At 41.8% G+C, this 27,678-nt stretch overlaps 1 protein-coding gene across 1 annotated transcript in view; it reads right to left on the bottom strand.

The window, feature by feature from the left end:
* The window catches only part of SLC66A2 (solute carrier family 66 member 2), a 63,255-nt gene extending 40,785 nt beyond the window's left edge, over nucleotides 1-22,470 (bottom strand). The window contains exons 1-4 of the mRNA XM_062498578.1: nucleotides 22,433-22,470; nucleotides 21,734-22,091; nucleotides 12,676-12,809; nucleotides 8,462-8,515 (exon numbers count right to left, since the gene is read on the bottom strand). Of these exons, the coding sequence (XP_062354562.1) occupies nucleotides 8,462-8,515; nucleotides 12,676-12,809; nucleotides 21,734-21,936 (391 nt within the window). The 5' untranslated portion in view covers nucleotides 21,937-22,091; nucleotides 22,433-22,470. The remainder of the gene's footprint in view (nucleotides 1-8,461; nucleotides 8,516-12,675; nucleotides 12,810-21,733; nucleotides 22,092-22,432) is intronic.
* Between the last annotated feature and the right edge of the window lie 5,208 nt (nucleotides 22,471-27,678).

Genomic DNA, 27,678 nt, shown 5'->3' with positions numbered 1-27,678 from the left:
CCAGAGTAGAGCTGGATGATAGGCCTGCCTGATGGCTGGTCAGGGGCACCAGCAGCTGGTGCCAGAGCAACACGCTCCAGACATGGTGCAGAATCTTGCTCCTGTGAAGCCTCCAGGTACTACTGCTCACACCAGGGTGTGGAGCAACCTTCACCACCTCTCTCTTTTCTCCCCAGACTGAACAGTCTTCCCTCAACTCAAAATAACACTGAAATCTCTTGGCAGCAGATCAAGATTTTTCTTTTCCCCCCACACACTTTTTTTTTAATAGACAGGCTGGAAGAGCAACAGCTGCACTGCTTCTTTCCAGCTCTCCCAGCCACTGCAGTGTTCTCCTTGTGCTGCATGACAAAGGAAAGGCCCTGACACTACACACACCTCCCTCACTCCACCTAACCCGTGCCTGCCTGTCCATCCCCTTTCTCCTTGCAGCAGGTAGACTTCTGGGACATGCTCTTCACACACTACATTTAGCCTGGCAGATTGTCTTAAACTATAAACACAACCACTGTAAACTGCATTAAGAAGTTCATAAAACAACACCCTACCCACATCTGCATGTCAAAGTCATTCAAAAGCAGCAGCAAGGTGGGTGTGAAGAAGTCAAAAGGCTCAGGTCCAAACATACCGCTCTACCACCAAGGAGCACCTTACTGAAATGACTCTAACTCAAGATATCATACATGTCTGTGGTTGGCTATTCCCCTACTGTCTGTAAGCTGAAAACAAAGACAGCTAAATAATAATTCCAAAATGTGGTAGCAGCAAAAACAGAACACTCTCCTCCAGGTTACCTACTCTGATAACAAGTAAACACAGGCAATACCTTCTCAACTCCCTGTTCCACGGATATGTATATTGTTTGATTACCGCCAAAGACAGAGGCCAAATGAATTAATGTGTTATATAAAACATTACAAAGCTAATACAAAGAAAATTACAAATATGTTATTTACAATCCCACAATAGTTTGGACTGGAAAAGTCTTCAGCAGGACACCTAGTCCACTCTGTTCAACCTGTTAAAAATTTAAAAACCAAGAACATTTCACTTTATGAAGTGGTACTTTGAACCTTGCTGATTAAGAATGGGAAAATTTTTAAACTGTGAAGAAGAACCAGTCTGACCACAAGTTACAGTATGCACTACAATAAAATATAAGCAAAATATTATTGACCACTTTACACAAGAACAGAATAACCCCTTCAGTCCATAAGGCTTCAGAGGATTCAGTTTAAAAACTAATAGAAGTTGCAGGTGGCACTTTCAATTTCTCAAGTGTTTTGAAAAAGTAGTTTTTACAATACCGTTCTAAAAGCACAGAAATGCTACTGCATTTATCACTGAATGCAAAATACTTCGTACAGTATATCAACTCTGCTGGTGCAAAACATGTGGCTAACATGAAACCATTAGTCACTGTCTCCCACATACAAACTAAGGAAAGAAACATTTCTGGCCAGATAAGGTTTTCATTGTCAAAGGTGCCACCTCTCATCTCTGAGTGAAGCCCAAAAGATGAAAATTTTTTTGCAAAGCTGTCAAACAAGAAGTCTAGAAACTAAAATTCATCAATGGTTATCAAAAATTACAGACTCTAGAACTGTTGACTTCACTGCCTGTTACAAAAATATAACCTGAAATGCAACTCACCCATCCACATTCCATAGCGGGTTCATTCCATTCTCCATCCCACAGGTGACCATGATCTGACAGGTGGCAACTATTGTTCCTGCTTAACTGTTGTAATTGATACACAAGTTAATCTTGGAGAAAAGCTGCTTCCAAACTGAAAGGATCTTGAAGCTCACTGCTTCTATTTCAGACTTGCACAAGAACTTGCACAGCTGAAAACACTTTTCCCCCAAATTGTTTGTTAAAGGACATGATCTCTCTGCCTACCAATTTTAGTTTTATCTTAAATTAAGGTAAAATATCTAAGTTACAAAACAAACCCCAAAACCAGTAGGAACCTGTTCAACCATCATTGTACTAACCAAAATTCTGGAGAAAAGGATTAAGTGTTACCACCCAAATAAGACCTCTCTCTCCTCTGAGTTATACTACCTTCATAAAGAAAACAGCAGGTCAAGCAACCAAAAAAGCTTTTTACCTGGCAGATACATATCATTCCATTTTCAGGTAACTGTCAGACCCAGTAAGAATCCACTATGAAGCATGATGACTAAACATAAGACTTCAACTTGAGAAGGAAGACCTATGTGCTAGCATGAAGTAACAGGTGCTCCACAGCTCTCGTACACTACTAAACCAGAAAGCAGAATTAAGACAGGAGTCCTTGGCATTGCTTGGACTCTGAAAAAAACGCGGCAGGTTTTTATTTTACATAAGCCACATTTCATCACCTTACCTTTCTCCAAGAGGCAGCTCAAGCTGTGTTTAGGTAACACAGGGCCTGTGACAGCAGGTACCCTATCAAACATACCTGAGAATCCTGCCCTGTTCTGGAGATAATCAAATCACAGTAGAGCCTGTGCTGGCTCACACGTTCATCAGGTGATCACGAAGTGTAAGCAGCATGCTCAGGAGGAAGAAGCAGGAATGTCTGAAATTATGGATTATGGATCCATCATGTCCCACAACGAATTCCTACTTCCCTAAAAATGTCTGAACATTTGCTGGCCGATGGGGAGAATTAAGTCTCTACTTTGCTTTGCCTGTATGCACAGCTTTTGCTTCACCTATTGAAGTATCTTTACCTCAACCCAGGAGTTTTCTCACTCCTAGCCTTCTGAGTCTTCTCCCCTCACACCCACTGCAGGGGAGTGAGTGAGTGGCTCTGTTGGGAAGAGCTGCCTTCCAGGGTGAGCCCACAACACAGGATTATTCCCTACAGCTTAACTACAACTACTGATAAAACTGCAGCTCATGAATGGAACAATACATCTGAGATCAGTTTAAGATTTGGAACCTATTGCCTCATACTTCACTTATCACTCAAGCAGGTAATGCCAGTCTCTTCTACCTCTATTGCCCAGTTCATCCATGCATCCCATGAAAAGAAACTCTTACATTTTCTAAAGGTGACCACCTTAACTCTCATGCAAATCCACTACCAGTCTGTCAGCCCTAAACACACTACACACCATGCATTACAAGAGTGACTTGTCCAGCTGGATCCCTCACCACTTCATCTCTAAGTCTCTGGGTTTACTGCAATTCTCCCTCTCCCCTTGCTCCTCCCTCCAGAGAATCATGTGAGCCAGTTGCCTCCAGCATAGCGAAAATAAAATAAAATTCCTTCCTGATCACTGTGGTCAGGAATGTACTTTCACAGCACCCAGGAGGGCAGGAAACAGACTGACCTCATGCCACCACCTCACTGCAGAAGTGGATCTCTCACCTTAAGGAAACCTCAAACTGCCAGAGGCAGGCATCATAGCTGCTCAGAGGCCTCAACAAACATTCTTTGGGTTTCTCCCTTCCCAGCTGCCCTTTCTGAAAGGAAAAGGTCTCTCTGGAATAAAGAATTTAAGCTTATCCTTCCCTTTTATATCTTCTGAATAATATCACATAAGCTTGCAAAAAGGTATGCCCTCCTACTGAGCCACTACCAACATTTTCAACAGGACAGAAAAGACCACAGAACTTTTATTGTGAGACCCATTAGCCTGAGGGGCTAAAGAAAGATTTATACTTAACAGGACTTCAAAGCCTGAAAGATAGTATCTACTGGGAAACATAAAACTGGTCCCAGAAAACAGACTGATCTAAACACATTTTTCTCATGTTTTCTGAAAGACAATCTTCAGTGTTGAACTTGCAATGGTTCAGGACAAATTCCCTATGAAAATAATGGAACAACTTTTTAAATGAAACTATTCTGCCTCACTGTGCCTGTAGTTAAAAAAAAAAAAAAAAGGTAATCTGTTCAGTGTGTCAACAGTTTCTAAGCTCCTTTTAAAAAAGTTCAGTGGTGTCCTATTTGGACTGAATTATTCTGAAATGCTTGAATAGTAAGTAACTTAGACTCCAGCACAGCCCCATACCTGAAAAGACAAATTATCTTCCAGACTTGTGTTGGTCTCATTTGCAACATCAACTAAAAAGGAACCAAAATTAGGCATTAAAAAAGACACCAATGTTTGCCACTTAAGTATTAAGTATGTACTTAAAACAAATTTAAAATTGCCCCTACATCCTTATAATCTCCATTTCTTACTCTGTTTTGTCTCCTGAAAGGTCTAAAAATTAATGCAGAGAAAGGCATGAGAAAATAAGTGCTCCCATCATACACAAAATTACAACCAATATATCAGTACAGACAAGTACCATTTTCTTAGGCAAAGCAGACCTGAATTCTTCAACGACTAGAACTTCATAATTTTTAAAAATTATTTTTATAAAAATGGGTTTTTTTAAAAAAATCAATAAAACACAAAACTAAACAGAGCAAAACAAGCAAAAAAATATGTTTTTGGCATCCTATTTTCTCACAGACATGCCATTGCAATCTTTCCCCTGGACATTCTCCCCAAAATACTAACAAAAGCACCCTGAAATCAGCCTAACGAGGATACATATAATCCTAGGGAGGAGGGATCGAAATCCTTCCAAGAGCACTTCCATGTTCAGTCATGCACAGACAGGTGGTGACAGCCCAGCAATAACTCTGCTCTTGTTGCTCCAGCTGTACAGGGAATTCAACCACTGGGCAGCACAGTGCACAAGTCAAGCACTTTCAATGAAGCCCAGGTGCTGCCCACAACCAAGGAAAGCTGTGCCTCTGCTGTGCCCCCAGTTCTGCTCAGGGTGTCAGGGTTGGACAGAGAAGCACATTGTGCTATTATTTACAGAGCACCCCTGGAAAAACACAGAGCTCACCCACAAGCTGTGCAGGATGCCCTGCTGAACCGAAACAGACGGAACACTGAACACAAGTCAGAGAGCTGATTAAATAAAGTTTACGTCCTTCATGGCACATGTAATGTAGTAGTGCTGTTCTAGAATCTGTCAACACTGTGGTGGTGCTGTTGAACAACACAAGCCAGCTGATGCCCTGAGCTAACTAAAGAGCACAGAAAAAAGGAGAGGTGGAAGTGGGAGTTATTCACCAGGCTGTCACACTGCCAGTGGAAACCATGCAGCACATACCTGCACCTGCTAAATTCACATCACTATTTTCTCCTCGTTACTATGCAGATGATAAGTCTGCAAAGTCAACTATACACGTATTTTACATTTTCCCCCCTAAAACACATTTTCTGGTTTAAAGTATTTTGCAACAGGTATTCAATGACTAAGTTTTTGTTGTTTCATTACCACTAGTTTTTAGTACTTGTGTTTTAAATTTTAATGTTATTTGATGAGTTTTTGTTGAGTTAAAACCAAGGTTCAGGATTCAGCAATACAGCAAGTTTTTAAATCAGCTTTAGAGTGAAAAGGAAATCCCAGAAATGTCTTTCAAAACATTTAACTGTCTACTTAGAAGGGAAAAAAAAGAATCCAACAAGTCCTATCTACTTTGAGGCTCACCTGCCACACATTGAAACAGCTCTGAACAACTTCAAACAATACAGGGTTTTTTGAGCAATAGTAGTGTTTTGTTACTTCTTCAGTGATTTTGTTACCCCAGCAGTCTCCAATACTCATAGGGCTCAAAATGTATCTATGGAATTTGTATTTTTGCAAAATGGATTAATACACTTATTCACATTTGTTCTAAATCATCTCAGCAACAAGAAGAAAAGCAAAAAAACAAACAAGAAACAAGCAAAAACCCAACTTTCAACTCAACTGCAGCTTGCTCAGTCTCAGCAGTCACCATGCTACCAGGCACTAGGTAGAAATACATACCTGAATTGGAAAACAAAGGAAATAAAGCATTAGTCCTTTAGACCTGGAGCTACTTCTTTTTAATCTTTCCTTCACCAAGAAAAAAAAAAGGGAAATAACTTTATTTCTGTATGGAATGAGAAAACCTTGCACCCTGGGGCCAACCTTACTGTAAATTTTTGGGTCACACAAACCACAGTAACCTTCCCCCACAACCTCAACTCTCTCTCAGTATTGACTGACAGAAAGTCACTTTTCAGAGTCACGTGACAGAGATAAAGGCTTTTTCAGATAATGTGGGGAAAAAAGTGGCATTAAGTGCTTTCTTGAACTACTGACAATAAAACAAACCTAAAAGCAATCTTGAGGAGCTCAGCAGTTCAGTTCCTATTCAAGGAGAGGCACCAAACAAATGCCTGTGTATTTATCTAACAAGTTCACCTAAAATTCATTTGTAGCCTAGTACATTTTCAGATTAACTGTCCAACAGCTCTATAACGAAATAACTTTCATAGATCATCTTCAATTACAAACATAATTTATTACATGACCAGAAAAAGAAAGTAATATAATAATTTCTGAAGCCTAAAATATATTGAAAAAGTTTTTACACCACTCAAAAATATTTGAAGAAAAATAAAAGAAAAAAACCCAACTCATTCTTCTTGAACAGAAGTTTTAATTAAAACTCATTAAAGGACATAATGAGAATGCACTAGCACATGAAAGCACGACAAATATTCCCCTCAGCTAATCTCTAAGTGAGCTTCCCCAGAGCTGTAGAAAAACACAGCACTGCAGGGCACAGCTCAGTTAAGCCCTCTGTAAACTGAATATGACAAATTCTGTGACACACAGCACTGTGCACCCCACTCTTGATACCATCAGCACATACTTCTGTATGCATATTATACACAAACAGCTCAAAACCTTTCTGATTTCTTTTATAGCAGTGAGAATTGTCATATTTCAAATTTGCCCACCCAGTCTTTAAACTTCTGAAGAAGTGTGTAATGCTGCCTTGTTCCTTAGCGATAATTCAATTCACCCTGTTTTGCTAAGCAACTCCAAAACAAACATCAAGTAATACCTATTAACCAAATGTTTCAGACTTAGATCAGCTGGATTAAGATGTGTGGTGCTTTATTCTACATCTTTTTCAACTACCAAACTGCCACCAAATGACTTTTTAACCAAAATAGACAAGGAAAAAAATTGACTGAAATAAAAGGTCACATTAAGTTACTTATTTCTGTTTAATTTTAACCACTTGAAGCTGACAACTGTTTTTAGCTCTGACACTGTAAATAAAGCATTGCTGAAAACCAGTAAAAGACAACAGGAACACAGGTACAATGAAGACAGAACTGCTTAAACATTACATTCCAATGGTTAGTGTTGTAAGCCAGTGAGAATGACCACACAAACTAGAGTTAAAGACAAACAGAAAAAAAATAGTTTGATACCAATTCCAGGGGAAAAAATGCCTTGAAAATACAAAAGGAAAAGGTGCTTTGCAAAAATACTGGTATTGGACAAAAAAGGGGATAAATTTCCAAAAGCATGGATTTTGCCCCTAAATCTGAAAGGGGAGATTCAGGAGATGAATCATTAAAAGAGTTATTTAACCTAAGCAGGGATGGCCTTATGGCTTCAAGAAAGCACTCAGGTTAATACCACTCTTGGGCAGTTTCTCAGAGGTAACTCCAGGCTTGATTAACTGTGTGTTGAGAAATACACAGACTCTCCTTTTGCCACAGTCATGTTCTTCTGTGCCCTGGATATTGCCAGTTGATCCCTCACTAACTCAAGAACTGCAACAGGACACAACTGGTACCAATGGAAGATTCTGAATCAGTTCAATTAAAGCCAGTCTAAAAGTTGACTCTGGGGAACTTCTGTGTCAGCATTAACTTCTTTGATGCGATACCCCAACTAATTTAAAACAAAATTACAATTACTTGACTAAAACTGTCATTCCAAACTATTAAGAGTGGAAAAAACTACTGCAAGTCGTTTTCACCTAGTATTTCCTGTTTCTTAGATAAATTAAACAATTAAAAAATTCCAACTCTGAAACTAAAGATTGGAAGCTCTCACCTTGGGTATCACTAATTCCCAAATAACAACTTTGAGGCTGCTCTATAATGAAAAAGAGGAATATTCACAAGGATGCAGACACTTTGCTTGAATATCAAGTGTTGCATGAAATTTCTTATCTAGCTTTCTGCACACTGCTGAAAGATACCTTCTAAATATTTCATCATTTCCTCCAGCATAAGAGCTGAAAGAGGACAACTGAGTCTGAAGAGGTGGATCTCTGTATCATGTAATATTTTGTTTTTCCAGCTTGGGGAAGGAGTAAGGAAGATATCCTTGAGACACACAATGTAGTCAATTCAACTGCCTTCAAAGAACTGGTTTTGGAAATAGAGCTGAAAGCATCTTTTCCTCTTTTCCATGGAAGTTAAAAGTGGGCAGGTGAAAAATTAAAGAAAAAAAAAATCAGACACCAGACTTTAGTATGTCAAGAAAAGGTAATGTAAACATTCTCTATAGAAATGATCATGCAATCATTTCCAAAAATGATCACAAAATGTAGCAAATCATGAAATATGTAGTTAAGGGGACAACTTCATGCAGAATGGGTTTGTACAGTACATACCCAGATAGGATCTCTTGGGAGGTGCTTTGATTTCTTCATCCTTACTATCTGCAGCTACATAAAAAAAAGAGTTGAAGGGAAAAAAAAAAAGAAAGGAAAGACAAACAGACTTTCATGATTAAATGCAACAGTAGTTATTTGAGTTACAGTTTAGTCAGTTAGTACATTTTATTCATTAAAAAAATAATAGCCAGACCAAAACATGCCAGGAATTTTAGTCCCCATGCTCTCTGTAAGGCTCCCACCCCACAATGTTAAGACAGGACTGAGCAGTAGGAAGTCCCAGAACAGTCTCAGTGCACAACCCAACAGCAGTGTATCTATGAGAGGGAAATTAAGGCTTAAAAAACAATGAAACAGACAGCTTGATTCTTACTTTAGATTACATCAACTCTAGCTTCTCATGATCAGAGAAAACAAGCTGCTCCCTCAGCAACAATCAGTGTGCAGACATGTATGAACAGCTGAGACAGTATCTGCCTTGCCTCTGGTGGAAAATGCTGTTCAAAAATACTGTCACAAAGACCAACATCAAGAAGGAGAGAACAGACCTCATCTGCAACCAGTGGTGCATGCTAAACCTTTTTCACTCTAACCTGCCTCTGCCAGTTGAAAACCATATATTACACAAGAGTTTTCCAGTGCCAAAACCAAAGCTCTTCAGAGTGCTATAGTAAGATACAAGTTGTAACGCAGATTAAGTCAACCAGCAAAACTGGATGAATAACGTGAGGAAATAATCTTCATGTAAAAACACAGGAGCCCATGTTCCAATTGTGGAGCCTGGGCTGCACAAGTAAGGAGAGATGTCCAAGAGTCTCCCTTCAACAGATGCTGCCCACTGCTTTTCAGTATAGTTCATACATTCAGGGGGCTCAAAATCTGTCACAATGGCTTGGGCATTACTACAGTCTTTGTTGGCAAGAGGTGGGAGACTGATTTGGGGAAAGAAAAAGAAGGTTCCACATAGAGTTTCTGTCTCTCCAAGAATATGACTTCTTGAGTCAAAGAGGCTGCTCTGGCCCACCAACATTCCCAAAAGTAACCAGATGTTTTCAGCTGTCAGTATCTGTGACCACCTTGCTCCAGCCACCTCTTAGTTCTTGAGTAAAGACATAGCACATACACATTTTGTATTTCAATTTTCAGCTCTTTAGCATGGTAGCACCATCATGCCCCAAAATATTACAATACTTTGAACAAAAACAACAACAAAATTAAGAAAAAGCCTGGCCTTTTCTGTACTGAGCCAACAACACAGCATACATATGGCTGCACAAATACAACTTTAAAACTTGGGAACAAACATGGAAAACTATTCTTACCACAACAACGGTACCAGGAGACCTGCATTAGAGCAGTTAAGATGCAGTGAGGTTAAATACAGGATAAAAGATTAGAAGCTATTGTTCATGCCTGCTGATTTCACCTAAAGTCTCCTTCATGTAGTTTTCAAAGCATTCGTATGCAGGGGAGAGAACTGTCCTCACTGGAGGTTTTAAAATCAAATTTGGGTATTTGTTGGTTTTGTATTTTGCCTGGTTTGGGTGCTGGCTTCTCCCAATCTGAGTTGTTAAAAACACGCTACACAGTCCAAGTTTTTTAAAAAAAAAAAGTCACAGAAGAGTAAGATATATGAAGAGCACTTGCTCTTCAATCAGTATGCACTGAAGGATAAAGTCTGTGTATACAAAACAAAAATCAGAGAAGGCAGCAAGAGCACAAGATGGGTTGCACCACTTTCAGCTTAATTTCATTTTGCGCTACTAAAAGAGAGCAGGGGGAAATCCCATAATTGAGAAGTAACTGTGAGAAGGGAAAAAAATTCAAGAAAAGTCACAATCTTTTTAAGTTCTCTATACATATAGTCTAAAAAAACCCCCAAACATTACCAGAAGATCTAGGGAGACTGCATTTCTCATGCTACAATAGCTATCCTACAAATCACAGTGCAAGCAAATTGACTGAACGACTTTACATATTCTGAACAGTTATTGACATTTTGGGTATTTTAAGCCAGTAATGCCACAAAACAGGCTAGTCAGGATTTGAAGAGATTGCTTCTTAATGCTTCAAGATAGGAAGCAGATTCTTTCTGAACTAGTTATTACTTTAGGGACCCAAATTTGTGAGAAAAACAAAAAAGGAAAGAAGGCAATTCCCACATAACTGAAAACACACTGGTAAATATATACTTATGCCACTTGGAAGAAATACCACATTTAACAATAATATAAGAAAACAGCAAACTCCCTTACACTGAAATATTCTATTATTTCTAAATACTTCAGATTATTTTGCCGAAACATTCATAGGAGGAGGATGGGAAAGAAAAACATTCACAACGAAGACCAGCCACACAATAAATAATATTATACAGAAGTGGTGTACCTTCCCTCAGGATTCTGCAAGGTTAACCAAAAACAATGACTTCAAACCTAACTCTTCACTGCCACAGTAAGCTATAAGGAAAGAAAGTAAGTACACAGATTTATCAGCTTGCCTAGATCACCATAAAACTTTAGAGATAAGATTACATGTATGATTAGAAATACAGTTCTCATTCCTACTCGTACTGCGCTTGAAACTTGTCATCCAGTCCAGCTTGAAAGGAACTCTGTATGCATCTGTATGTTTATTCTGAGTCCTCATACATTTGTTCTTACTAAAAATCAACCCGACATAAAAAAAAAAATTCCAACTATTCTCAGTGTTTGTGGGAGGATGCAAGCCTTTCGATGACAACAAATAATTGAGGACCACAAGTAGGCAAAAATCAGTCTCTCTAGCAAATTCCATATGACAAACTGAGTTTTAGGAAAAAGGAACAAATAACACAATGCAACCTTAAAGAGTTTCTGTCATCTGTCAAGGGAAGGACTGATTATCTCTTAGGAGACTGTGTGTCTTTCAGGGAGAGTTGCTTAAAGAGCACTGTATATTAAACTCAAGAGTTACCCTTTTCAGCCCAAAGGTTACTGAAGGAGCCTGCAAGGGTGTGTGTAAATGGGCACAAGAACAATTTCCTCTCAGAAAGCGCAAACAGAGAAACCTCTCAGCCACTCCACAAAATGCTAGTACAAACACCAGAGGAAGAAAGCACACATGCCCCTCCCAAATGCTTCCTGGATTTCACCTGCTGCTAAATCTAGCTGAAAGTAGTTTTTAAGTTGTTCATCCTGCCAGACTGAAAACCCCTGTGAACACAGAAGCTCGTGTTTTGAAGCTGAAGTGCAGCTCCTCTTCCACATGAATTCACTTACCTGAATAGTTTCTCACTACACTCTACAATGAGCAGGAATGGAAATAGCTTCCTTAGTATTAGATAAATTACCCTACTGCACAGCCAGGAGCTGCTGCTATCTGGAATTGGATCAGACCCTCAATTATTAGGGAGTGTGGAAGAGAACAGATGGACAGAATAAATTATACATCCTTAATGGCAAAACAACTGACAGAAAGCTGACAGTGTTAATTCTGTTCTTGTTGGTAATAAGCTGTTACATAAAATGTTGTAAGTCAAAGTCAACACAGAGAAACAAAAACCTACCCATCTCACATTTCTTATCAACGGAGAAAAAAGCAAGGACGCTGCACAAAGACTGAACATTTTATTAAATAGAGAATAATAGTCTGGCCCAACTGAAATTATCCAAATTAACAAAAATTAAAATTTTGGGAAAATTCCCATAAATCCCAACTAATCCCACACTAAAGCCAAAGGAAATAGTACACAAAAAGAGAAATTTTGCAACCACAATAAGAAGCACCTGTTTTTTTGATAGTCAGTAACATGTAAATAGAAAATTATTATCTACAAAAGCAAATGCTTGCAGTTACAACGTTTAGATAATAGTGTAAGATCATAACTAAAATCTCGGTAAAAAGTACAGCTGAAGAAAACAACTTCTTACTCCAGCCAAGATCTTTAAAAAAATCCAGGCTAACACAATAGTGTAACAACCAGCTCTATATTCAGAATGTGGTGTGAAATATTAGGGAGAACTCCAATCTGTATACTGAACCAAGACCTGCCTGAAATAAAATTTCAGCTGTATATTTTTACCTGGAAAATAAGCAGTTTCGAAAAAAAAAAAAAAGTTCAGAAAGTGCTACAGTGGGGAGACTGGACTGCAGGACAGAATTTCTGTACTAAGTAGAGAACACCACCCTTCCAGAAATATTTATCCTCAAAGCCAATTCCCATCACTAACCTGCAAAAGAGCGGCGTTTGACATTCAGCTCGTTGGACACACGAACTTCAGTGCACAGTTTCAGCATCAGTAACATTGTAATGATCATGATAATGCTCTGCCACAGAAGAGGGGATTCAAAACGCCTTCCAAACCTAAAAAAAGGAAAAGAATGTATGTAAAACATCTAAGTTTCCATTTCCTGGAAAAGGAAATGCTATCAGTAATAGCTATGGAAGGCTGAGGAAATCAGTCACCAGAGAGCTCGAACTGCACATACAGTAGTAGCTCAGAGCAGAAGTATCTGAGAAATTTATTTTGACATCCCAGTGGACTGATCCTAGAGATGCTGAAGAGAGAAGTTTAAGTCTTCACTTCAAAAGCCAGCAAACCTATTCTTCTGAAAGGAGAATCACATTCATTAAGCAGTAGGTTGGTAAAGAGAGACCAGAGAGTTATACCACATTAACACCAGTTACGTGTGCTCTCCACACACACTCCAAAGACTTCACATGGACTTCTGTGCAAAACTTCCCTTTTTCTATTTTTCATTTTTAAATTAAGTCATAAAAACAACAGCACTTGCCCTATGAAGAAATAAATATCCACATCCAGTCTATGGACATCTGAGTGGAAAAGCCAGGTTTGCAGAACACACCAACAATTTAATAAATTTTTGTCTTATTTGGACAAAGATTGGGGGAAGTAAGGAAGTCCAAATGATATGTCATGGGAGCTTCTGAGCACTTCCTTCACACAACAGAGAGGGTGAACTTGGACTGGGGCCAGTCTTGACTGAAGAGCTCACTCCTAAGTGACTGCACAAGATGCTGCTGTAGGAAAAGGAGAACCCTTCAGTGGAGATCAGCAATGCTCCAAGATCCTCTTCCTACATTACCTGATGAAAGCCCAGCAATCCCCAGTAAATGCACCAGGGGTAAAGGGTACAAGCTTATCGTGAGCAGCCCTCGAAGCACATCGCATTTACAACATGAAGGTGACAGACACACACATCGCAGTGAGCTGCTTCTTCTGTGCTCAGTTGTGCCAGGTTTTATGCCTTGAAGACAGAGATGCTGAGGAAGTGATTTGGTCAGAACATATTGCTGTGCTCCCCAGCTCCCTCGGCTGCACCGTGAGGCACACAGGCTTTCTAACAGCACAGTTACTAAGGTCAATCTTTGACCACATCATGTTGACTGAGTCCCAAGCCTCACAGGCATGGCAATTATTGCCCTCTTCTTGACACTTCCTGTTTTACAGCACCCTGGCAAAATGGAATGTGTTATGCTTGGACTACTTTCATAGCCGAGCTCCATGCTAGTAAAAACCAGCTAGGTTCACCATCATGCTGCCTCACACTACTGTGTTTCCACTGCAGCCTTTGCACCAGAGAAAGATTTTTTTTGTTACGAGTCAACTAACAAGGAACAGGAGAGAGATTGGAAAGTCCTTGACTAGGTTCCTTGGAAATGCTGTGCAGAAGAGCCAAACAGCCCACATCAGTGAAAACAGCCAAGTATTTCCTGCCTAATGGCATATAGCTGAAGAAAAGTACAACTCCTTGAGCCTCCACTACTGCCAGAGAGCCCACCAGTAACTACTGCAGGAATAGCAGGCCTGTGACCTTTAGTCCCCCACTTCTTTCTTACTATAACAAATTTGGAGGACACTATGAGAAAGGAAATAAAGAACACAGCTGATAAGCACAATCATAGGCAGTGTGTGCTCTGAATAAAGCTTTCACTGCACCAGTTCAAAATGCAGGGGAAAAGAACAAAAAATTTGCCTAGCCTATGCCCCAGGCTCATGATTCCAGAGCTCATTCAGCCTGTGTTGCTGACTGGCCAAACTCCCCTCATCTACTGGAATTCAATACTATCATATCTACCTCTTACTCAGGAATAACAAAAAATATGGCAAAGACTTACTGAGAATTACGGAGCAGTTAACTATAAACCAGTTTACATCAGGTTTAGAAAAGCTATCTCCAATTACAAATGTATTTGCATGTAAAAATACAGAAATGCATTTACGAGGGGCTGAGCTAGCAGCACAACAAGTTAGAAGCTATTAGGACAGTAAATCCAGCCACAGGTCACTGCAAGGTTAGTTTCTCCCTGCTGATGAGATTATTGGTGATTCACTAATGGGTGCCTCACAAAAGTACTGCTTGCAATATAAATATCCACTCACTACAAACACAAATAAGCACAGGCACCTGCTTGTCTGATCACAACAATTTGTCATGAGAGTCAAGTATTGCTGCAGACCCTCTACCCCTAAATACTAGGTGAGGAAAAAAGTAAAACAAAGCTCACAACACACAAGAGAGTTAAAATGGAAATTTAAAAATTCTTACAGGAACTTTAAACAACACAAACTACCTGTAGGGTTTTCCACAACCATCCAGTCAAAGACAACACAGGTTACACAACAAAACACACTCATGTGAACACCAAACCCCAGAATGAGTCTTGCAGGTAACACAGCCCTCTAAACTAGATCACATATGCAGGAAAACAAACAGCTGCCAAGGAGGTCAACAGGCAGAACAAACTACACCACCTGGATTACACCACACTTCAGCAAGACTAAAGGGAATACCACTGTCAAGGACCACTCTTGGGTTCTTAAAGCTGTAAAAGTAAAGCCAGAACACACATTTTGCTCAGGATCATGGACACAAGCGCCACTCGAGCTGCTTACCCTACTTTGCATTGATATCAGAGCCTGCCAAAGCAACACTAATCCAGTTTAAGACTCCTCAGGCCAGCTTCAGCCAGGAGCACTATGGGATGTAAGCCCTGCGGGGAGAGCATGCCATTCCATGTTCTGTTTCCTTTCTGCCTCACAGACATTATTCCTGTCCCTGCGTAAGCAGAAGCCAGGAGAGGAGGAACATTAACGTAATTAGAGCACCTTCCAAGAGAAAAATTAAGAGCCTTAGGATACTAGAACAGGCTTGTGGAAATGATCAGCTTTGAAGTCCTGGGGGTGAGGGGTCACCACCGTTTTTCCACATTTTCATCCCATAACTACAACATTGTGTAACAAAGTGAACAGTGACACTTGCAGTATTCAAGGAACTCAGACTTCGTATGTCAGACTACAAAGAAACAAAGATCTTTCCCACTGTTTACTTCATTTGTATAAACAAAAGAACCCTTTATTTCCTGTACTAGTCAAATACACAAATAAAGGCAGGGAGTGGCTTACATGCCATTAGTATTTCCACAGCCTTCAAATGACTAATGCACGTTCAGGGTGATGAAGACAAGGGAAGTGTGCATTCAAACCAGAGCAGAGACTAACCAGTTATTGAGAAAACTACACAATTCCATTGGTACAACTCAATTCTGCAGTAATCCCGCTATTCCAGTCCTGAGCCTACTTGAAACAGCAAATGCCGATTGAGAAAAAGAAGCCTAAGCTAGACCAAACATAAAAGGTCTGCTTATATAAAAGCTTTTCCTAAGACATCTTTGAAAATAAACTGACTGTTTTTGGTGCAGCCAGATCACCATCACCCTGACCACTCTGTTTCCTCCTACACTCTTGGATGCTGTTCCAGCTTTCATCTGCTGTCTGCTTTTCAGCTCTTTGGGAAGTTACAGGATTCTACACAACATGGAAAGCACACAGGATGCACCACACACTACCAGGATCACAAGAGATAGCCAAGGGTAGCAGCATGGCAGCTGTCCTGAAAGTCATCTCAATTACAGAATTTAACCTGAAGGATTTAAGCAGGAAGAAGAAACAAACTAGTTTTGCAACAGCATCTTTTGATACCAGGTTCCTCTTGACATGTAAACTTCCAAGACTTCATGCATCCTTCTAAACCAAGCGCCTCACCTGGACAAACAAAATTCTACTTTCTGCACAAAAAAGTAGCACATCTTATCACTGCTCTCTGGCACTTACACAAAGGAGGAGGAATTGCATAACACTTTCACTCTCAGTGTCTGAGCAAGATTACACCAGCAGGCCATACGCAAGGCAATCTCTCAAAGCTGTAGTCATTCTGTCAGCTTGATTCATAGCATCATCCCACATTCCACACATGGTAAAAGCTGGCAAGATCCATTTTACTAACAGAAGCCTTAAAAGCAAAGTTTCTGTTTCTCACAAAAGGTCCTTCAGACATCACTGCTTTGCTCTCTAAAGCCAGAGCAATACCAGACAGAATGGATCTGGTCCACAAGTGCCACTGTAGGTGTTACAGCAGAATAAACATGTAGAAATCTATCCCTGACAAGAGCAAGTTCACCATTCCTCTATAAATTGCCTCCAGCTTCATACTTGAAACCTCTACTCTTAAACAAGGAGCTTTATTCCATTGACTCCAGCACAGAGAACTCCCAGTTCTATCAATATTGCTGTTTTAAGATTTTTTTGTTTCAGGTCAACTGATGTGGAATGGGTAGAGGGTTAGCTTTGCTCAAAAATAACACAGTCTATAGTCTCCATCCTGTCCCTGGCTGTGAGAACTTGTTCCCATCCATGGTTTGCCTTAAGGCAACTTAAGGCAATTTGTGAGAACAACTCCAAAACTGGATGGTTTTATTTTCTGGTTTTGGACTTCTGTGGCACTGCTGTATGAATTTTAGGACAGTGTCCCACAGAATTGCAGCTCAAAACCTTTGGAAAGAACATTGTCCTTTTGGAACATATACAAACCCTATTACATAATCACATCCATTTCACAAAATGTAAAACTTAAAAAAAAAAAAAATCCCAACAAACTTCTGGGGATAGGAGGCAACATAAGTACCTTTGGCTGCACTTAGTCAAGATATATATAAAAATGTCTACATTGATTTCTAAGAAATCTATAGTTTCTTTTCCTCTAGCTATTTACTCTCATTTTAATATTAGAAGAAACTGCAATTTATCTCTTCATAAGCTCTCCTTCAAAAAAGAAAGGACAAAGAGAGGGAGAACTCATAAGTAACTTTTCTGCATCCTCCACCCCCAAGTGATTACACAACTCTCACCCGCCTTCTCATTCCTGTTCTCCATCATGACAATGCAAAGCTACTCAGCTGGCAGTCTGCAGGCCACATGAACCCAGAAGATGTGTGCACCTTGGTCTAGTGCCACAGGGAACTCTGGAGCCATCCCACAACTTCAAAACAGCCTGGACAGCTTAAACAGATAATTAATCACCTCAAAGCTCAGGATATCCCTTGAGCAAGAACACAGAGCTAACTCAAGAACGTACAATAAGACATAAGGCACAGCTATCAAAATTGGTAATGAAGTGTTTAATTAAAAATGCAGAGGGAAGAAAATTGCTATCAGGTTTGTTTTTTTTTTTTTTTTTTTTTGAGCAGGTCATACACTTTCATATGCACCAGAATTACAAAGGCTTGGAGTTCTGCACAGCCTCTTGATGTCGATCTACAGCACAGACTTTCCCCAGGCCGACCAGTCCAGAGAAACAACGACCTGTGGGGCTGGAGAAAACAGGCAGGAGAAGCAGTACTGACAATGGCAGGATTAAACAAAGGGACAGCTGATGCAGACATAAATAATATCCAGCAGTTCTACTGGCACCTCAAAATAAATACTGATTTCATGTGTTAGCTAAAATTGTAACAATGGATTACTACTAAAAATAAAGTTAAATTGGTATCAAATCTACTACAGCACAAAATTTGCTCCTCACACTGGTAAACAGAGACTCCCTTGTGTTATGCTATAGGCACAAACTGCCTACTTTTCAATTTTATTTTTTTAAGAATCTCTTTAAAAGGGCAAAAGACTTAAACATGGCCAAACTTCTAGTTTCTTTTTCCTTAACAAAAGCCATGCATCCATAATAAAGTGAAGTAGAATCACACCCATTGCTACCCATATCCTGTCTTCATTCTTCCAGACCAATCTTTCCCCAATGTTTTTACACAAAGTTCTGGCACATTGCTGGAACACAGAAAGGCCAAACACACATAACTGAAAGCAGAAACATCTCTTTAAAAATGACATTTTGAGACACTGTGTGAAAGAGATGCATGAGCAATTGATACTGTGCTACTGTCATCACTAGCAAACCAAAAGTTCTTTGGGCGCCCCTTGAAATTAAGTGATTAGATGTAAGAAAGACAAGGAGGGGAGGCATTGCACTGAGTCCTCTTAACTTCAAAAGACAGCTTACCACTGCAGACAGTCTAATCAGACAAACAGAACGTGCAAGAACAGGTAAGTGGAAACAGGATTGTTATCCTTGATCTCAGGAGTACTTTGTTCATTGGCTACTGTCTCAGTGCAATCCAACAGCTGAAACTCTATTGACACATAAAACATGCCAAGATTAGGAAGCAAACACTCTATTTGGAGGGGAGATGAAAGGTCAAATTTAACCCACTGCAAAACCAGGCATTAAACCAAGAAAGGATAACCTCTGAAATAACCAAGTACAGTTAAAGGAACCTGTGGAATCGGTCATTCCACAAAGAGAATGCGAGAGAATTGCCTACATAGCTGAGAAGAAGGAAGCAGAATAAAGCCATAAGGGAAAGGTGGGAGGACTGGGTCTGTTATGAGTAACACAAATACACCAGCACTACCTAAGAACAAAAGTACAGAGGCATAAAAGGCATAACAGGCAGGAACAGTCTGCTGTTGTGAGCTGCAAATTCAATATATGAAGTTTCAAGGAAAACCTGGAAGTAACAACAGAAATTAATTATAGAAATATCTTTCAAGTTAAAAACAAAACTAACAAGTAAAAAACAATAGAAACATCAGCCATCCTAGGAAGTAACTGAATCCTGAAAAGCAACACTATTAAACTTGACAGTTTTTAAGGCCTAACAATTTAAGTACTAATTTTTGGGTCAGGGTGGAGGGGAAGTCCTGGAAAAATGACTCTGGCACAAATCACATGCTTAATAATCAGAGGCAATGAAGAGAAACCAAATGAAACCCAGAGCTATATGGCACTGAAGTTTTCAGAAGAGAGACTTGGATTAATACTGGGTTTGCTAAAGGGAAGGAGATGTCAACTGGTATTTGAGAAAAAAATTATATACAGAACAAAATTACTTGCAGGAACAGTTCTGTCCTGGCACCAGAATGAATTAAACTATTTAATACATTTAACACTACCTAAATAAAACCTTCTAATTTCCTCCAAAGAATATTATATATACAATTTTTAAAATTCTGCTCTTTATGTCATTATCGAGAGCGTTGTGTCCCAGATAATGCATCAGCCATAGGTGACATTAACCAAATAATTTAATAACAGAATTGCCAAGACGCTCTATGGGTGCATTTTAGCCATGTTCACAGAAATCCCAGGCTCCTGCTCTACGCTCTCTTCTCCTTAATCATCCAGATGCCCAAGGATAACATCCACCCCTAATGCTGTTTTCATGACTTACTGGTGCTTATAACTAAGGGATGCCTGTTTTTTAGGCAGACAAGCAAAATATTCTCTCCCAGAAACACTGAACTATCATTATACAAGTACTCTTTTGTCTTCTAGTTCAGCAGAACTAGAAAGAGACAATTCATTACAAGTACAGACAGAAAGGTTTCTGCAGGCTCCTGTGTGAAGCCATTGCATGCCAAGCTCCAAGGTGACCAGAGCCTACACGGTGCCTATCAGTATCACGGAGTGATATTATTATGTGGCTTAACTACTCACAGTAAAACAACTACATACTCCTATCAATAAAACTGCATTCTCTCTCTTTTGCGGTATTGACAAACCCTTCAACACTGACAAAAATTAAAACTTTTCATTACTTGCAGTATTTAAACTTTCACATATCTCTTAACTAGATGTACCTAAAATCAATTCAAATTAAAGATCTTTCCATAGTCTGAGTCTCACTTAATAGATGCACTGATGCACCCACCTGAGTTACCTAGAAACTGCCAGCATCTCCATTCAGGTGTAAGTCATTTCTATATTTTAGCTACCTCCAGTAAAACCAAATATCAGACAATTTCTCTTTTTAAATCAGCTCAAGCCTTTTACTTCTCCTCCTCCTGCCAGCTCCTCTACTTTTCTCCTGCTCTCTGCTTTCTGCATATACTTCTCCACAGGAAAACACAGCTCCAATGCAAAAAGTAGGTCTGATCTAGTGATGTGTGCCAGCTTGTGATACCAAGAAAGGGTCTCCTGCTTTCCACTCCAGCATAGCACTTACAAGTTGCATTTTGCTGTAGCAGAGCCCAGGAAGCCATTATACTGAGTCAGAGGAGGTTTCTTTAAAAAGAAACTGGAAACCAACAAACGGATGCAGCCTGTTACCTATCAGTTCTTCACAGATTAAAAAGTGTTGTTTTGTAGTCAAAACAGAATCATAGAATAACTGTCCTCAGTTGCAGTAATTGCCCAGACCTTTTAACCTTTGGTTTCCCAAGTATATTCTCAGTGGTGTAGCATCTATACAATCGAAGTAACAAGCAAAATGTTAATAACACTGATTCACAGAAATTATGTCCTAAAAACATTTTATTTGTCCAGTAGTACAAGACCTAAATATGGAAATAAACTTGCTCTTAAGTGCTAAAAATGGTGTTGAAAGCAAAAGAAATTTCCTTCTGAAAGACAGCACAACTTTTCCTTAATGAAAATTTTCATCTGTAATTGTGCATGAAGATCTACAAGTGAACCACCTCTGAAGCCAGCTGGCATCCCGGGAAGATGCAAAAATATATGACAAGTGTTCCAGTGACATTAATGCCAACTAGACAGTAGAGTAAGTGTGCAGTACCAAGGCTTTCACTCTTGAAAATGGAGATAGAGGAGCATAAGAGATGTAAAACAGTCAGCAAGAGAAAAGACCTGACTTTGCATAAACCCCTTTACCAACAAGCTAAAAGTTTCATCTTGGAAATCAGAGCGCTGATAACTAGATCTGGCAAGGGGAAGAGATCATGCTGCCCAGCCCAGCTCATTCTTAATAGATTCGCACACTGATGGAAAGACAGCATTTAGACTTTCAAGAGAAGGGAAAACGTACGTAAAACATTATTTCGTCAAATATTCCAATCAAAGCTTTACAGCTGGCAAGCAAGCACGAACCTTTAGAACTGAACAGAAACACAGCCAACTCACCAAAAAAGTATCCGCAGAATGTTTGCGACCAGCAGCACCAGGCAGACGTAGCTGGAGAAGCCGTCGGCGTTCTGCGTGCGCCGAATGTCCCGGTACTGAGGGATGTAGGGCACGACGCCGCCGAACACCATGGCCCCCGCGGCGCCCCACGACACCAGCTGCTGCATGGGCACCAGCAGCCACTCCAGCCCGCCCGGCTCCATGCCGGGGGCGCGCGGGGAGGCGCTCAGGCTGAGGGCTGCCCTCAGGGCTAAGGGTGCCCCGCCGCAGCTCTCCGGCCGGGGCCGGCTCTACCCACGGGCGGGCTCCGGGCCGGGATGCGGCACCATGGCTGCGCCCTCTCCGGCGGGGCCCGCACCTGGGGAAAGGGACGGACCGTGAGCCCGGCTCTGCCGAAGGCGGCTCCGGCCGCTGCCAGCCGGGCGCTGGCGAGCCCGGACCACCGCCCTGCCGCGGGCGGGCCGAGGCCGCGCCCGCTCCAGGCTCAGCCCCCGCCCCAGCCGCGGTCCCGGCGCTCCCGAGGGGAACTCCATCGCTGAGGAGAGCGGCCGGCGGCCGGGCAGGGCGCGGACACGCGGCTCCGCCGCCACCCCCGCCCGGCCCCCGGCTCATGTCTCCGAGGGAGCTTCTCCGCCTCCCTCGCCCACCCGCGCTCTCCTCTCCCCGTCCCGCCGACAAGCACGGCCGCCCGCCCCGCACCTGCTCCCCGAGCTCCGGCCGCCGCCGCCTCCATCCCCCGGCGCCGCTCCGCGGGCAGGCAGCGGCGGTCGGGCCGGCCCGTGACGCACCGCCAGCGGCCCCGCCCCCGCCAGTGAGCGCCGGGGCCGCCCCTTCCTCCGGCGGGGATCGGCGGCGCCGGGCACGGGCCCCGTCCTCCCCTATCCTCCCGTATTCTCCCCTATCCTCCCCTTCACTGCGCTGCCGCCCGCGGGCGGTACCGGGACACGGCGGCGGCTCGGTGCCGGAGGAGGCTCGGCTCTCCCGGGCGCACCTGGGCGCCTTCGCCTCCTCGGCGCGGGTAGCGCTGAGCTGCCGCCCTGGGTCCTGCTCCCCAGGAGTTAAGGAAAATTCCGTCATGCCGCATGGATAAGGGAGGCTTGGGAGACAAGGGAGTTTTTAAACTGAAAGGAGTAGATTTAGATTACATAATGGGAAGAAATTCTTTACTTGGAGATTGGTGAGGTACTGGAAGAGGTTACCCAGAGAAGCTGTGGCTGTCCCATTCCTGGAAGTGTTCAAGGCCAGGTTTGGATGGGGCTCTGAGCAACCTGGCTAATGCAAGGTGTCTGTGGCAGGGAGGTTGGAACTAGATGGTCTTTAAGGTCCCTTCCAACCCAAACAATTCTGTGATTCTATGATTTCTGTGGTGCTCTGAATTGCTGTGGCCGGGGAGGGAAAATGTGCATCTTCTACCCAAAGTAGGGCAGACCCAAAGTGACCGAGGAGTCTCTGCTGCTGCTTGCATTGGGTCGGCAGTGCTGCACACAAGTGTTGTGTGGAGAATGACAGCATGGACACTGCATTCATCTCCTTCAGCCGCCTTCACAAGGATGGATCATCCACCGTGTATCCAAGTGACTGTAGAGCTGTCCTCAAAGCTTGTTCCTCGGGCTCCCCATAACACTACCCCAGACATGCTTCCTTCTTTTAAGTGCCCCTGCTGCTCTCCCAAAAGGTAGGAAATGAGATGGTTTTTCCTACATCTGAGTGGTATATAATTTTGTATCCTATAGCAGCAACTGCAGATGGTTTTTGTGAGTCTTAAAGGGGAAAAGGAGCTGAATTAAAAACAGAAATACCTGTTTTGGCACTTCAGAAGCCTTTTGTTTACTTCCTGCATAGCAGCACCTTGCTCAACTGCAACCATTTCTTCCACCAGGCAATTCTTGCAGCATATGTGCAGCACACGAACCTGCACATTACTGCAAAATGTATTTTTCAAAGACATTCTTGGAGTACCATCACACAAACATCCAAAACAGCCTCCTAGGTAGATCAGGTGAACAGTGATAACATTGGGACTTATCTTTCCTACAAGGAAGTAGCAGCTCTGCTACTTGAACAAAGCTCTATTACATTTCACAGACTTGATTGTTTGATTGCTGAAGTTAAAAATACATAGTGGATGTTTTGAATTCTGATTTTTGTGTGAGGATCCTGAAGTTCTGATTTCATCGCATCTGACTCAGAGAGACTATAACAATCCAATTATGTATAAACTGTGTTATTTAAAACATTTTATTATTTAATGGCTCATATCTCATGTCACGTGCACGTTATCATCAGGCAGTTATGCCAACTTCTTTACATGCTTTCCTTGGAGCCCTTAGCACATTATTTTTCCTTAAGCACAATGATCTAAACGAACCTCTAGCTGAAAATAGGAGTAGCCCAGATTAGAAAGCAAGTTTTGTTCATGTAAATACAAGTATTTTGAGAAATCATTAAGACGTTATCTTGAGAAAACAGGTGTTTTGAAGTAATGGTTACCTAAGTAGAAGAAACTGCCCAAGTTGGCACCAGCTCTACAGGTTAGCTTCCAGAATTATTCCAGGATGTTCTTAAGTCTATGCAATAACAAATTATATAGAATATTATGATTCCAAAATACTTAACTGGAAACAGACAACTGCCTAATCTTAGGTAGTTTTCCCCTACTTGAAACGGTAAGGGTAAAAACTGAATTACAGCACTTTGCTGTGTGAACACAATTTAGTTCTGGTCACTGAAAAACGTCCTAGTTGTTCAGGAGTTAATCCATGGATGTAAACTGACCAGTGACACCAGATACTGGGTAGGAGGAGGAATGACAGATAGGCTGAACTCCTCAGCTAAGCAGCTGCCAGCATCAGGGAGGGACACTTCGGGTCTCAGGATATTCTAAAAAGTCAGGCTCAAGTTTTTTTGGTAGTGGTATTATCCTGAGGTGCTTGCTGCCTCTGGCATAGCATCCTGCCTGGCACGGAAACATCCAACAACAGCAGACCCAGCAAGATTACAGTAGGAGAGTGTGCTGGAAGAAATTTATCTCAGCATGGGGTGATAACAGGTGATTGGAGAGAGTCTTGCATCATCAAGGAAAAGTTCTGCAACCTGCAGGTCTGAGTGCAGTCACACAAGAATGAGCCTTGTGAGGCTTCATATCAAATCAGATTTTTTTCTCTGGGAGATAGTAAATGACAGGGAGCTCAGAAGGACCTCTCTCTTGGTGTAAAAGCAGAGCCTACCCTACAAACAGTACTGCTTCACTGCCAGACAGCAGTGCTCTGTTTCAAGTAATGAGAAAAAGAACAGGTGCGTTTATGTTTTCACACAGACTGGCAAAATTCCCCCATTAGGGAATAAAAAGCCTCTATTTGATAAGAACTACATTACCCATTCAGAAAACACAAGTAGACAAAGTTTCACACCAGATCTTTGAAGACTAAATCTTTTTAGGACATCTGCTGAAGGAGGATTGAACTTATGTGAGCAGCTCTAGCCACCCAGTTATGAGCTGGCTCCTATCAGTTAACATTTTGGTGACAAAGTAGTCCCCAAACCTCAAAACATAACAAGAACTTTGATTTCTTTTAGATTAAGCAATCTGATAAGAAATGTTCCTGTAGTATCTTTGTGTATGGTTTAAGCAAGCTGAAAATGGGGAACAGACACGGGATGTTTTCAAAGGGCTTTTAAAGTTAGTAGAGGTAGTAAAAATTACTATACCTATATAAGGTTTAGATTTTGCAAATAGGTCCACTGACTTAAAAAAAAAGTAAGCAGAGCCCCATTTCTACAATGGGCTCCATATGGCCATATTCCCAGCAGGACACAGGAATGGACCACCCAATGGACCAGCTCCATGACATGCCTTAGCCACCTCTGCAGTTTTTTAGAGGAGGAGGAGGAAGACAGCTGTTGGTGCTTCACTTGTAATTACTGCAGTAGCAAAAATAGCAGATTGCTGCAAGTCTCCTAACCTAGCAAGTCTCCTAATTATTGTTCTGTCAATTGATTTTGAAAGATGAGTATTAAAATTCTTTAATATTCTACATTACAGAAATGCTGTTGCACAGAAGCAAGCATATCAAGTCCCTTCAAGACTCTGGTAAAGTGCAGATAAGCTCCAAGTTACTTCTTGAACACACTGCACAATAAAAGGATAAAGTGAAACCCCTATGGTAGCCAAATTTCCTTCAATTATACACATTATATATCTCATTCTAGAACTACAGCCATGGGGAGATTAAAAAGAAATATTCACTGTACTGTTCATAAAAAAAGTAAATTAGTCTTAAGTGTCTTGAAACTGGCCATTCCTAACATAATGTATTATCACTAAATCAGCTGTCCTCTCAATTTTTTGATTTTTTAAAAGCAACCCGGCTGCAACTGGTGGCAGAAGGTACCTCCTGGCCCCTTCTAGCACTGGTGAGCCCCTTTTGGCAATTGATGGACAGAATCAAGCCAGCATTAATAGAAGATACAGAAGTTTTATTGCACATCTTCACCACTCTTCCTTTCTCCTTCTGCACTGGTCTTTGCAAACAGAACAGCGAGTACCAGCATGAGTGGAACACCTGCATGCACAGGAGTACCCTCTGCACTGTCAAGGAGGAGCTCTGACAAACATGCCCATGCCTAGAAGCCCATCCCTGGGCAGTTGTCACAGCAGGAACCAGGACCATGGAGGTTGGTGATTAGACTCCTCTCTGTACTTGGACTGCTACTAACTCCACAGACAAATGGAGAAAAAGCTCTAAAGCAAACATGTCAGAGCAGGAATCAGCCTGACAGCTGGCAAAGATACATGAGCCCTTCTTCAAACCATTACACCTTTGTAAACAGTGGGCAAAGTTCAGAGTGGGGAAATAAACAAACAGCAGTCCTAGTTCAGTTTGTTTCCTGAGTAAGCAGCTGATGCCTGGACACAGGTAAGAAGTTGAACAAGGACTGCTTAACCCACAGCCTGCTCTTCTGTCAAACAGAATGCAATTTTTTCTTCCCCACCTGCTGTTGGGTTGCCTTTGTTATGTCCCATGGCCTCAAGGTCATCCCAGCAGTTGGCTGCAGCAGAGGAGTCCATAGGCAGCTCCCAAGCCACCTGCATATCCTTGCCTATGTCCAACAGTGCAGCCAGAAGTTCTCACTTCAACAACCCTCAGGAGCAGAGCTGCTTTCTCTTAAGAAAACATGTAATAGAGGAACGTCCCAACAGATGGGATCTGCACAGTGTGCCATGGGAAAGTGCCAGGCAGGCTTCATTCATTGCTAATCCAATGCGTGGTGCTCAGCATCAGAGAAGGGACAGGTTCCTCTTTTTACTCCATCTTACTAAAGTGGCTATTTTATTGAGCTGGTTTTTGTTGGACCTGTCTTGACATGATGCAGAAAGAGCTCTGCACCATCTCCCTCTCTCGTGCACTTCACTCCTCCCTGGGGCAAAATGCTCACTAATTACAGGATCTATTGTGTTCCACAAGAAGCTGCTGGTGAGCTGGGAGAGAAGGAGTGGTGGGTTGATCCTAGGCAGCAGTGAAGCTCCCTCTGCCACTTGCTGGACGAGGCATAGAATCAGCAGAGTGAAGCCATGGGAAAAATACCTACGGGTTGACATAAAAGTCTTGTTGTGAATAAAAAGAACATAAATAGGTGATGCAAAGGCAACCACTCACCACCTCCCACTAACAAAGCTGTGCCCAGCCAGTCTCCAAGCAACAGCTACTTTGGAAGAAACTTCCTGCCTACAGTCCGGTTTTATTGCTGAGTGTGATGCTGTGGGCCCAGCCTGTCCCTTTTATCACCTGGGTCAGCTCTCCTGGCTGCTTCTCCTCTCAGCCTGTTTGCTGGGGTGGGGGGAGGGCAGAGAGAGAAACAGAGGCAGCCCTGATGCTGTGCAATCACAGCTCAGTGACAGCTAAAAACACTGGTGTGCTGCCAGCACTGTTTTGGTCATAGCACTG

The sequence above is a fragment of the Cinclus cinclus genome, chromosome 1 (assembly GCF_963662255.1).
Source record: "Cinclus cinclus chromosome 1, bCinCin1.1, whole genome shotgun sequence".
Lineage (NCBI taxonomy): Eukaryota > Metazoa > Chordata > Aves > Passeriformes > Cinclidae > Cinclus > Cinclus cinclus.
This window is presented reverse-complemented; position numbering and strand designations above follow the sequence as displayed.